Source organism: Apium graveolens, chromosome 3, assembly GCF_009905375.1.
Source record: "Apium graveolens cultivar Ventura chromosome 3, ASM990537v1, whole genome shotgun sequence".
Taxonomy (NCBI): Eukaryota; Viridiplantae; Streptophyta; class Magnoliopsida; order Apiales; family Apiaceae; genus Apium; species Apium graveolens.
In genome coordinates this window covers 11,096,741-11,110,159 of record NC_133649.1, presented here as the reverse complement: position 1 = coordinate 11,110,159, position 13,419 = coordinate 11,096,741, and the positions used below count along the sequence as shown (strand labels likewise).

General features: G+C 36.4%; 1 protein-coding gene across 1 annotated transcript; it reads left to right on the top strand.

Moving 5' to 3' along the window:
• Positions 1-4,894: 4,894 nt before the first annotated feature.
• On the top strand, positions 4,895-5,503 carry LOC141713869 (uncharacterized). Its single transcript, XM_074517437.1, has 2 exons — positions 4,895-5,146; positions 5,279-5,503. The coding sequence occupies exons 1-2, from the start codon at positions 4,895-4,897 to the stop codon at positions 5,501-5,503; spliced, it is 477 nt and encodes a 158-aa protein (XP_074373538.1).
• The last annotated feature ends 7,916 nt before the right edge of the window (positions 5,504-13,419 follow it).

Genomic DNA, 13,419 nt, shown 5'->3' with positions numbered 1-13,419 from the left:
AATTGAGGAACCTTCAACGGATGCTCATTTTCTTCCTTCAACGGATAACCTTCATCATCCGTTGATTCCACATCCGTTGACAGCCCATCAATTAATTCCAGTTTCTTTTTGTTTTTATCCCAAGCAGTTTCACAGAATGATTTAATTCCTTGGACCTTGGCAATTTGAGCACTAACATCCCTAGATATTTTCCAGGCTTTAATCACCTCTTGCTCTCTCTTTAATTGATTAGAAAGTATTTCTACTTTCTTAATAGATTCAGCTAGTTCATTCTCAACAGATATACAATGCAGCTTGGTTCTCTCTAGGTCAATCAACTTATCTTCTAACATAGCATTTCTATTACTTAAAAACAGATTGTTCTCTTTAATCCTACTATTTTCTTTAGCAAGAGATTTAAGAGACACACGCAAATGATACAATTCAGTAGACATGTCATTAAAAGCATCATTGCACTCTTCTTTAGTAAGTTGTGTTACATCAGTAGTGATTACCTGAGTTGTTACCTGATTGCTTGATGAACTAACTTCATTTTCCTCAGAATCAGCCATTAGAGCTAAGTTGACATACTCCACATCTTCATTTTCTTCCTCTCCATCAGCTGCCCAATCTTTTTCTTGAGTAATGAAAGCCCTTTCCTTTTGCTTGAGCAGATCAAAATATTTCTTCTTGTAATCTACTTGGTCAAATTTCTTCTTTTCAGAGGTTGGCTTTCTGCACTCACTTGCAAAGTGTCCACTTATACCACAATTGAAACACTTGAACTTTGATTTGTCCACCATGTTCTTATGAGGTTTAGTGGCTCTAGTGTTTTTCTTAAACTTCATCTTTGCAAATCTCCTGGACAGAAATGCAAGATGCTCATCAACACTATCAGAGTCATCTTGACTGGAGTTGTCTTCATTCTCAGCAACTTGCTCTTTTCCTTTGCTTGATTCCTGATATCTTGTACCATCTTTGGAGTTTGATGTAGATCTCACAGTTTCTTGTCTGCATTCCCTCTCATTTTCAGCTACCAATGCAACTGAACTTCCTTTCTTTCTCCCCTTCTCCAATACCTCATCATGTTCCAACTCTAGTTCATAAGTCTTCAAGATTCCATATAATCTTTCAAGAGTGAAGTCCTTATAATCCTGAGAGTTTCTTAAGGAGACAGTCATGGGTTTCCATTCCTTTGGCAGGGATCTTAAGAATTTAAGATTTGAATCCTTCACCTGGTACACTCTACCATACAGCTTCAATCCATTCAACAGCTTTTGGAATCTGTTAAATGTGTCATTTAAAGATTCATTTTCTTCAAAATGAAAATACTCATACTGTTGAATGAGAAGCTGCATCTTGTTCTCTTTTACTTGTTCTGTACCTTCACACAGCAGCTGAACTGTGTCCCAAACCTCTTTGGCAGTTGAGCAATTTATCACATTATCAAACATATCCTTGTCAAGACCATTAAACAAAATGTTCATAGCCTTCTTATCCTTGTGGACTTCTTCTGTGTCTTCCATTGTCCATTCTGCTCTAGGTTTTGGAATGGATTGACCAACAGCAATTGTGGTTGTAGCAACTGTGGCTACTTTGTGGGGAATGTGAGGACCATTCTCAATACAGTTTACATAACCTTCATCTTGGGAGAGTAGATGAAGGTGCATTTTCACCTTCCAGTGGTGATAACTGTCTCTGTCAAGAACTGGGATTTTTACTCCAATATCCTTCTTACTCATCTTTGTTAGATTCCAAGATCTTTAAACTCTTTGTTTGTCAAGAGCCTGCTCTGATACCAATTGTTATTTCTAGAGAACTAACAATGAGATTTACAGAAGGGGGGTTGAATGTAAATCTCAAAACTTTTTCAAGTTTTGAGCAGTTTATAAAGACTGTGTGTTCAAGATGAACAAGTGTGTGAATTGCTTTAAGCTGATACAGACAGATATATATTCAAACACAAATGTAAATAACACAATAAACCTTTAAAAACTTTTCTGGTGGATTTGTTGTTCCACCAGAGATGGTATTTCAGAAATTCTGTGATCTAAGAATTTGATCACAGCTGCATCCTAGTACAAACTAGATAATTTTTCTCTCAAGATTTTTCTAAACAGCTCTGGAAAAATTCTTATCTAATTACTAGCTACTACTTGGTTTATATATTACCAAGTTTACAAGTGAAGACAAGGATATTATAAAATAATAAAGTAAGATCTCCACTTGTTTCTTCTCCAGTTCACTCCAGTACTTTGTTGACTTAATGTCTCTTTATACTAGAGTAGAACGGCTGCTTTTTCTGATGTTCCTGAAATTAGGCTGCCACATTTCAGTTATCTCTGTTCACCCACGTGCCTCTGTTTGTAGGTACACTACCACTTATCAACGGTTAATCAACAGAACATCCGTTGAAGCTTTCATCCGTTGATGCACTCATCCGTTGAAGGATGTTATCCGTTGAAGCTTTAGAGACATCCGTTGAAGCTTAGCTTCTCATCCGTTGAAGGTCTTTAAGTCATCCGTTGATACCACTTCATTTATACAAAATTACAAGGCATGAAATATTTACAATTGGCCTTCCTATCTGCATATCTTCTAGTAGTCAACATGACTCATAGTTTCTCTCAACTTCTAAGAATTACATCTTAAATACAGAGACTGAAATATGCTACAACACTAGACTTATTTCTAAGTAAAGCTACACCATCAACGGATAGCCAAAGTGGTCTTATCCGTTGAGGCTACAGACACTGAATTTCTACTTAAGTGTTTTGTTAAACATATCATCAAACTAATGCACATATATTCCTAACAAAACTGGTGCTACACCAGTGAATTCACAACCATACAGGTGCCCATATTTCCAGAAAGAGGAGATTGAGAAGATTACTAAGGAGATGCTGGAGAGTGGTATAATAAGAAATAGCTCCTCACCCTATGCCTCACCAGTTCTGCTGGTTAAGAAGAAGGATAGTACTTGGAGATTGGTGATAGATTATAGAGCACTTAACTCTATAACCATAAAAAAATCAGTACCCCATTCCAATCATAGAGGAGCTGTTGGAAGAACTGAAGGGAAACACTATCTTTTCTAAGTTGGATTTGAGAAGTGGCTACCATCAAATCAGAGTCAGAGAGGAGGATATATATAAAATAACTTTTAAAACCCACCAAGGACACTTTGAATTCTTGGTGATGCCCTTTGAACTCACAAATGCCCCTGCTTCTTTTCAAGGGCTTATGAATGAGGTATTTCATGAACAACTCAGAAAGTTTGTTTTGATTTTTTTGATGACATTTTGATTTACAGTCATTATGAAGTTGATCACATCAAGCACCTCAAGGAGGTTTTTGAGATATTAAGAACAAATCAGTTATATGTCAAAATCAGTAAATGTGAATTTGCTTGCAAACAAGTGGAATACTTAGGCCACCTGATATCCAGTGATGGTGTTGCTGCTGACTATCAGAAGATCAAGTCGATGTTGGAATGACCTAGACCCTCAACAACTAGAGCATTGAGAGATTTTTTAGGCCTAACAGGTTACTATAGAAGATTTGTGAAGGGCTATGGAGTGATCAACAAGCCCTTAACACAACTGCTCAAGAAGGGACCATATAAATGGAATGATGAAGCTGAACAGTCTTTTATCCGGCTGAAATAACTGATGACAGAAACACCAGTACTTGCAATCCTTGATTTTGCCAAGACCTTCATGGTGGAAACTGATGCGTGTATGAAGGGAATTGGGGCATTATTAATGCAGGATGCAAGACCTATTGCGTTCTTAAGTAAAGCTCTGGCTACTAAGCATTTAGGACTATCTACTTATGAGAAGGAAATTCTAGCAGTAATAATGGCAGTTCAGAAATGGAGGACATACTTGCTGGGAAGACAGTTGATTATCAGGGCTGATCACCAGGCTATTAAACATATTGCAGAACAAAAAATCACCACTAGTTTACAGCAAAGGTGGCTATCCAAATTGCTGGGATATTACTATGTGGTTACTTATAAGAAGGGAAAGGAGAATGTGGTAGTTGATTCACTGTCCAGGGTACATGAGAAGGGTGAGTGTGCTGCTGTCATTGCTGTTAAACCCCAGTGGAAGGAAGAATTGCTGGAAAGTTTGAAGAATGATGAACAGGTACAGGACATACTGTCAAGGTGGAGCATTACCGGGGAACTTGATGAAGGGTACCAATTATCAGATGGTGAGTTGAGATATCAGGGAAAGTACTATGTAGGCTCTGGCAATCAGCTAAGAGAAAAAATATGTGCCAATACTCATGGTAGTAAGGAAGGTGGCCATTCTGGTATTTCTGCCACCATTAAAAGAACTGAACTATTCTTTTACTGGCCAACCCTCAAGAATGATGTTACTAAAACTGTGAAGGAGTGCATAATATGTCAGAGGAACAAGGTAGAGCATGTGCCCAGCCCAGGACTATTACAACCAATACAGATCCCTGAAAATGCTTGGCAAGAAATCTCCATAGATTTTATGGATGGTTTACCAAAATCCAAGGGCAAGGACTCTATCCTGGTTGTTGTGGATAGACTTACTAGGTATTGTCACTTGATCACTCTCACACGTCCTTATTCCGCCCAATTGGTCACTCAGGAATTTCTAAATCATATTGTCAAATTACATGGAGTGCCGCTTGCTATAATCACTGACAGAGATTCCTTGTTCATCAGCTCATTCTGGCAAGAGCTGTTTAAGATGTTAGGGTCAAAACTAAAGCTGAGCAGTCCTTACCATCCATAAACTGATGGACAAACGGAAAGGGTAAATCAATGTATTGAAATGTAACTTAGATGCATGACTGGGGACAAATCCAAGGAATGGGCTAATTAGATTCCGATGGCTGAGTGGTGGTCAACACCATATTTCATTCATCTGCAGGTATGACTCCCTTCCAGGCTTTGTATAGTCAAGTACCACCAGCAATCAACTATCAAGCAGCAAAAAGTGAGGATCCTATGGTAATTCAGTTTGCTAAAGACATAATCCAGACTATGAGATTACCAAAGAACAATTTGTGCAAGGCTCAAGAGAGGATGAAGGTGTTTGCTGATAGAAAAAGGACTGATAGAGAGTTCAATATTGGAGATGAAGTCTTCCTTAAACTTCAACCCTATAGGCAATCAAGTGTGGCTGTGAGAACAAATCAGTAGCTGGCGGCTAGATATTATGGACCTTACAAGGTTCTCAAATGAATTGAAAAGGTTGCTTACAAACTACAACTGCCTCTTGAGTCCAGAATTCATGATATGTTTCATGGATCACAGCTCAAGAAAAGGATAGGATCTGGCATAGTTGTGCAAATCACTCCTCCTAATGCTAATGATAGTGAAGCTGAAGAACCTCTCCCTTATAAGATCTTAGAAAGGAAGTTGATCAAAAAGGGTAATAATCCAGCCGTGATGGTTAAGGTGCAATGGGAACAAGGCATTGAAGATGAAGCAACCTGGGAGGAATGGAATTTATTGAAGAAGAAATTTCCAGAAATATAATTCTTGAGGACAAGAATTTCTTCAAAGAATGGGCATTGTCATGATGGCGGGAAAATTGAATTATTAAACAATATTGTTTTTGCTTTAATTCTGTTAGAGGATTGTACTACCATTAGCTGTTAGTAGCATTAGTAAAAATAGAACATGTGTTCTCGTACTATTGTGGTCCCAAAACTGTTTGTCTATTTATTACCTAACCCCAATGAGGAGGGGGGGGATTAACTGAAAATTTGCTTGTTATTTCATTTCCTTTTCTTCTCTTTTCCTTACTGCTAATTTATTTCCTGTGAGTGTGACAGTTTTCAAAAGAACAGTCTACCATAATTTTATGGAATCCCATCTTCCGGAAAATTCTCCCTCCACTAAACTTCAGGTATTCTGCAGTTTAAGAACAATCTACCATGATTTTATTCTGCCATTGATGTGCAGAAATGAAGCTTAAGAAAGAAGAAACTAACAAACTTTTTATTAACAAAACTTGAGAAGAAAGATATTACATTGTTGAATTTATATTACCCTCATAGAACAATCTAGAAGCAGCTAGTATATAATTCTGTTATGCTGAGCTGTAATTCTACTAACTAACAAACAATCTTGACTTTCCATATTTTATCACAGCTGAATTTGATGACCTCAACTCATGACCTAGCTTGTGAAGCCTCTGCAGTCTCTAGTTCTTTTGCTTCTGAACCTTCTATATCACTAACATCCCCCCTCAAGTTGGAGGGTTGAAAGTAATTGAAAATCCCCAACTTGGACATAAGAAAGTGCAGAGAGGTAGAAGACAATGACTTGGTAAGAATATCTGCAGGTTGATTTGCAGAATCAACATGTGCAGTCTGAATAATGCCAAGCTGGAGTTTCTCTCTAACTAGGTAACAATATAGTTCAATATGCTTAGTGCGTTCATGGTATACTGAGTTGGAAGCAATGTATAATGCTGACTTGCTGTCACATACCAGCTTCACAGGAGTAATATTGACTAGACCAAAAGTCTGAAAAACATGAAGTAACCATATAATCTCACAACAAGTATCTGCCATGCACCTGTATTCTGCTTCTGCAGAAGACCTGGAGATTGTGTGTTGCTTCTTACACTTCCAGGAAATCAAAGAATGACCAAGTAAGATACAATAGCCAGTTAGAGATTGTCTAGAAGTCTTACAGCCACCCCAATCAGAATCACAATATGCAGTCAAAGTGAGAGGAGTATTAGCAGCAAAGAATAAACCTTGGCCAGGAGAAGATTTTAAGTATTTGATCACTTTGAGAGCAGCCTGAAGATGAGCAACTCTAGGTTTGGCAATAAATTGTGATAAGACTTGAACAGAATAAGCCAAATCAGGCCTTGTGACTGTCAAATATAGAAATCTTCCCACCAATCGTCTATAAGTAGCAATATCAGATGGAGACAACAACACACTAGAGTTGTTTTGTAGATCATGATTCTGATCCATAGGAACTTTTGAAGGCCTAGCACCAAGAAGGCCAGAATCCTGCAGAATGTCCAGAGTATATTTCCTTTGGTGAATATAGATACCAGTAGATGATCTAGCAATCTCAATGCCCAAAAAATACTTCAAAGGACCTAAATCCTTGACCTTAAAGGTTGTACTCATATAAGTGATTATAGTCTGAATTAAAGCTTTGTCTGTACCAGTGATGAGAATATCATCCACATAAACCAATACAGCAACAAAATGAGAAGATGTGTGCAAAGTGAAGAGACTGTTGTCAGCATGAGATTGAGTGAACTTATAAGCTTTTAAGGTAGTAGCAAATTTGGTAAACCAGCACCTTGGAGCCTGTTTCAGGCCATAGATTGACTTGATTAATTTGCAGACCAAATTTGATGAATCATAAAACTGATTTATCTGATATATAAAAGATAGATGAAAGTATCCAGGAGGCAACTTCATGTACATTTCCTCATGAAGATCACCATGAAGGAAGACATTTATGATATCCAGCTGAGAGATAGGCCAATTTTGAGCTGTTGCCAAAGCAATTAGTAATCTGACAGTAGTCATTTTAGCTACAGGGGAAAAAGTCTCAAAATAATCCAGACCATAAGTTTGAGTGAAGCCTTTGGCTACAAGTCTGGCTTTAAAGCTGTCAATCTGACCATCAGGAAGATATTTGACTTTAAACAACCATTTGCAGTCTACAATCAGTTGATTTGGAGGTTTCTGAACCAGTTCCCAAGTATTATTACTTTCAAGAGCATGCAATTATGTCTTCATTGCAATAATCCAATTGGCATCCTTAGAAGCTTGTTGATAAGTGTGTGGTGTAGTAATAGAAGCAGAAGCACATAAAGAGTGTTGATATGAAGAAGTGAACTTATCATAAGTCATATAGTTTGACAAAGGATAGATGGAAGTATCTTTCTGCTGAGAGACTACAGTAGAAGAGGATGGTAGAGTTGGTAATCATGTGAAGTCCTTGTATTTAGTTGGTAACTGCTTATGTCTGACAGGTCTGGAAACTACAGGAGGGACAGGAGGTGAAGATGTATGACTAGGAGTTTGAGAGGTATCCGGATTATCAGTATGGACAGGAATATGAACAATGGGAATGTCTGAGAACTCATGGAAAGGAGGGGGAGTAAACATGGATGAGGGTAATTCTGATGGTGAAGAAGTGACTATAGATTGAAAAGGATATTGATTTTCAATGAAAACAACATCTCTTGAAATATAGCATTTCTTAGATTGTAAACAGATAACTCTGTAGCCTTTTTTATTAAAAGGGTATCCCAGAAATACACATTTGAGAGATTTTGGTGCAAATTTATCAGGTTTGTCATAAATATTGGAAATATAGCAAAGACAGCCAAATTTTTTAATGAGAGAATAATCAGGTGATTTCTGAAATAAAATTCATATGGAGACTTGTAGTTTAAGACAGGTGTGGGAAAAATATTGATAAGATGTGTAGCAGTAAGCACACAATCTCCCCAGAAATGAATTGGAAGATTGGATTGAAATCTCATTGCTCTTGCAACATTGAGTACATGTTGATGTTTTCTCTCAGCAGTGTCATTCTGCTGAGGTGTGTGAGAACATGTAAATTGTTGAGCAATACCAAGTGCAAGAAGATGATTTTGAAGATCTTGGTTTACAAATTCTGAACCATTATCAGATCTTATAACTTTTATATATTTGTGAAATTGAGTATGAACAAAAGAAATAAAATTCTTGAGTAAATGAGGAACTTGAGTCTTAGCAAAACAAAGAAATAGCCAAGTGCATTTAGAGAAATCATCCACTATTGTTAAAAACTGATTACAATGACCATGAGTAGTGTGTCTGTATGGTCCCCAGACATCACAATTGACTACATTAAAGACAGCACTACTTTTGGTTTCTCTAATAGGAAATGGCAATCTAGTTTGTTTAGCTAAGTGAAAAACTTTACAATCAGGTAATACAAACTTAGAAGACACAGATATAGAGGAAATATGACTGAGAACATTAAGTGAAGGATGACCAAGTCTGTTATGCCATTGAGAAACAGAAATTGAGTTTACTGTTTGAGAATGAAGAGCTGTAACAAAAGCTGAGTCTGAAACTGTTTGTGTAGACAACTTGTACAATCCATCAACAAGATTACCAATCTCTCTCTCCTTCTTCATAACTGAGTCCTGCAAAATACATTTAGTAGCAGAAAAAGAAACAGTATTTGATGAGTTATGAAGAAGCTTTGTAATAGACAATAGATTGCACTGAAAGGAAGGTACTACCAACACTTCAGTTGAAGAATATATGTACACAAATGCACTTCACCAATATGACTAACAGTACACACATCACCATTTGGTAAATTGAGTTCAGAATGTACTGGTTTTGAATTTTGAATCAAATGCATAAAAGGAGTGATATGATGACTAGCACCACAATCTAAAATCCAGGTGCTATCAGAATTAGCAAAGTGTACAGGAGATGCAAACATTACTGAATTAGCATGAGGTTGACAGTTACCTGCAGAGGCATTACCGGTAACATTATTGATCCAAGGTGCATTAGGGGAAGTTTTAAGCTGAGCCTGCAACTTCTGAATAATTTGCTGACATTGAGCATCTGACAGAGATGAATAAGCACTAGAATCTGCACTGGACAACTCATCTTTACACTGAGTATCTGATTTGGAATTGACAGAATTAGCAGAGCTCTTCTTAGAAGCATTGATCCTAAGTTTTGGCTTAGGTTGACCATATAGACGATGCCGCTCCGGATAACCATGGAGAGCAAAACACTTGTCCTTAGAGTGTCCAGTAAACTTACAATATTCACACTCAACAAGCACATCAGTTGCTTTCTTCTCATCTCTTTTTTGCTGAAATTTGTTCTTATTTCCACTATACGGTGTGAATTTAGCATTCATAGCAACATGATCAGAGGTCAAAGAGAGTTGATTAACACTATTCCTCTGATTTTCCTCTTGCAAAAGCATAGCATATGCTTGACTCAAGTCTGGTAAAGGCATCATAAGAAGAATATGACCTCTAGTGGAGGTGAAGGTATCATTGAGTCCCATAAGGAACTGGCTCAAATGAATTTGACGCTCATACTGCTCAAGCTTTACAGTAACTGAACAAGCACAATTGCTAGTGACACACACACATTTAGGAATTGGAGCTAGATTTTCCAATTCATCAATCAGTCCTCGAAATTGAGTGAAATAAGCAGTAATACTTTTAGTTCCTTGAGTGAGAGAAGCTAAATCATTACGAAGATTAAACAATCTCAGAACATTAATTTGAGAGTATCTAGCTGCTAAATCATCCCAGATCTGCTTAGCAGTAGACATATAGACTATACTCTTCCTAATTTCATGAGAAACAGAGTTGATTATCCAAGAGATTACCAGATCGTTGCTTCGTTTCCATAGAGCAACATGAGGAGATGAGTCTGCAGGCTTAACTTGTGTTCCATCAACAAAACCGATCGAGTTTAAGCTTAGCAGATAGAGCAATGGTGACATATCGACTCCAGTGAGCATAATTTTGATCATTTAGAACCTCCGTAACAAGAGATAAGCCTGGATGATCTGCAGAACTTAAGAAATCAGGATGATTGATGTCAATTATAGTTGTAAGTCATATGTCATAGCCTATTTGTATATTCGAGGATTCACCTCAACTCAAATAAGAATGTAATAAATAAATAGTGGATCTACCGTCAAAAGAGATCTCACAGAGTAATATCTGTCAAAGGATTCAGAAACAAGGTTCATCTACAGACTTGAGGAATTAATTCACTGGAAGAAGTTCAAGAAATTGATCATGCCTCAGTGATATAAATCAAGAGTGTGGATTTAATCAAGTGACAGAGATCTCGTCAAAGTATCATTAATTACAAGGATTTAATCTGAAGAAAATCAAAGTATCAAAGTCAAGACATGAAGAAACGTCATGGAAGTTAGTCACTCATGAACCAGACAGTACATCGAGTGTCAACGTTGAAGTGGTGGAATTGATTCATAATTCTCAGTGATTTTCAGAAGATATTCAGAAGATTGGTTGCTGCTCAGGGTTAGTATTAATTCTCTATTAATTAATTAAGTCATATAATTTAATTAAGAAAATAAATTATATATGCAAAGATTAATTTATTTGATTAATTAAATTAATTGAGTAATTAATTCAGAATTAATATTAAGGATTTTCAGAATTTAAATTGGATTAAAAACAGTATTAAATCAGCAAGACAATTGAAAATGAACTAGCATGACAATCAGGATTGTCATACCGATTGTCATGCCAAGTCATTTCAATTGTCCTACCGAAAGTTCTACTGGGAAGGAGATAGTCTTGCTAGTTCAACTGATTGTCATACCGAAAGTCATTGTAGTTCAATCAGATTGTCTTGCTAGTTCAATCCATTGTCCTACCGAAAGTCTTGCCAGCTATAGGATTGTCATTCCAGTTCAATTCACTTCTGTTGAATGAATTAAAAAGACACAGAAGCAGCAGAAAGAAAATAATCATCCAATCAAGAACACAGAACTCGAGAACAAAGAAAAAGAAGCAGACACAAATATTTCATCTCATCTGCAACTTCAAGATCAATTTCTAGATTGTAAAGTTAAATCTAATCAACTAGAAATCTTTATCTTGTTCTTGTGTAACAATCTAGCGGATCAAAATCCCTAGAACTTAATCTCAAATTGTGTTTAGCATTTGAATCTTTTTATTACAAAAATAAAAAAAGTTCATGTCGAATTTATTCTAGATTTGTGATAATTAATTTGAGATTAATTCCTTGTAATCGATACAGTTGTTGTAACACCTTTCAAGTTTAATAATATTTTTATTTAACTTGAATTTTGTTTCACATTTTTTATTCCGCATTTAATTCGATTATTCGGTACTGTTTGTATTCAAACCCCCTTCTACAAACACATTGGGACCTAACAACAGTGTTTGGGGCCATTAAAGATCGATTAGTTGAAGAAGAAACGACGGAAGCATACGTTTGCATAATCGAGATACTAGTAATCAGAGATAAAATGGCTCTGATACCATATCATAAATGTATAAACTGCCATTGATGTGCAGAAATGAAGCTTCAGAAAGAAGAAACTAACAAACTTTTTATTAACAAAACTTGAGAAGAAAGACATTACATTGTTGAATTTATACTACCCTCATAGAACAATCTAGAAGCAGCTAGTACATAATTCTGTTATGTTGAGCTGTAATTCTACTAACTAACAAACAATCTTGACTTTCCATATTTTGTCACAGCTGACTTTGATGACCTCAGCTCATGACCTAGCTTGTGAAGCCTCTGCAGTCTCTAGTTCTTTTGCTTCTGAACCTTCTATATCACTAACAGGTTCGGGCATCACGATGATGATTATAAGGTAATCTTGTAGTTTTTCCGCGCAAGTACAATGTTTGTATTCATAATTTGAGCACTGATAGTTGGAAAATTTGGGAGTTTGATGGAGCTATTTCTCCTAACTATAATTATAGGAGTTGAAGTACTACAGTGTTATATAATGGGGTGGATAGGATTGCAACTGTCGTGATGCAAGTATTGAGAGAGAGCAATAACTCCTTTTCATGGGAGGAGATGAAACTTTATACAGGGGCAATCAGGGGAGGAACTAGGGGGGGACCGAAGGGAGCCCCGGTCCCCGCCAACTGCGGAATAATCCCAAAATTTTAATATAAAATTTTAAAATTTACTATCAAAAATTTTTTTGGTCCCCCTAGATTTAAAAAAAATTGAAATTGAGAATTGATTATACAAAATTTTATTGATTTTGTTAATTATTTCATTCAAAATAATATTGATTAGATGGAAATCATGAAATCTGTTCATTAATCTTAATAATTAATAAATAAACATATAAGATAAAGATAGTACAATTTGAAACAAAAAAAATGCTTAAAACTAAAGTCTAAAAACAGAACATACTTGTTCAGTTGTTCTGCTCCGGTCCCAAAACCCCCAATACACACTATACATACAAGTTACAAAATTACAATCCCTAATATCATCTCTCTTTATCTACTCTACCTTTGCATCTAATCCGTAAATATGAGTAAGAGAAAAGAGATTACATCCTATTTTCAACCCAAGAAGAAGCAAACAACTACTTGTGAAGATGAAGAACCTTCTGCCGCCTCAATTGAAGTCACTGGAGATGGAGTTGAGCCTCTGATTTTTGGTGGGATAAACAGAAACTCCGAGCAAAATCCTCAAAATCCAGAGATTGTTAATGAATGTATTGATTCTGAGAACACTGATGAAATTATTGATTTCAATTCGTTAATACGTGATCCTGGTTTGCGGAAACAAATTGAGACTTATCATCCAAATAAAAAAGATTTAATTAGGAGAGCATACATTGATCTTGGCCCATATCAACCTGTGCAAGTTTATCCCTTCTCTGGTCCAGAA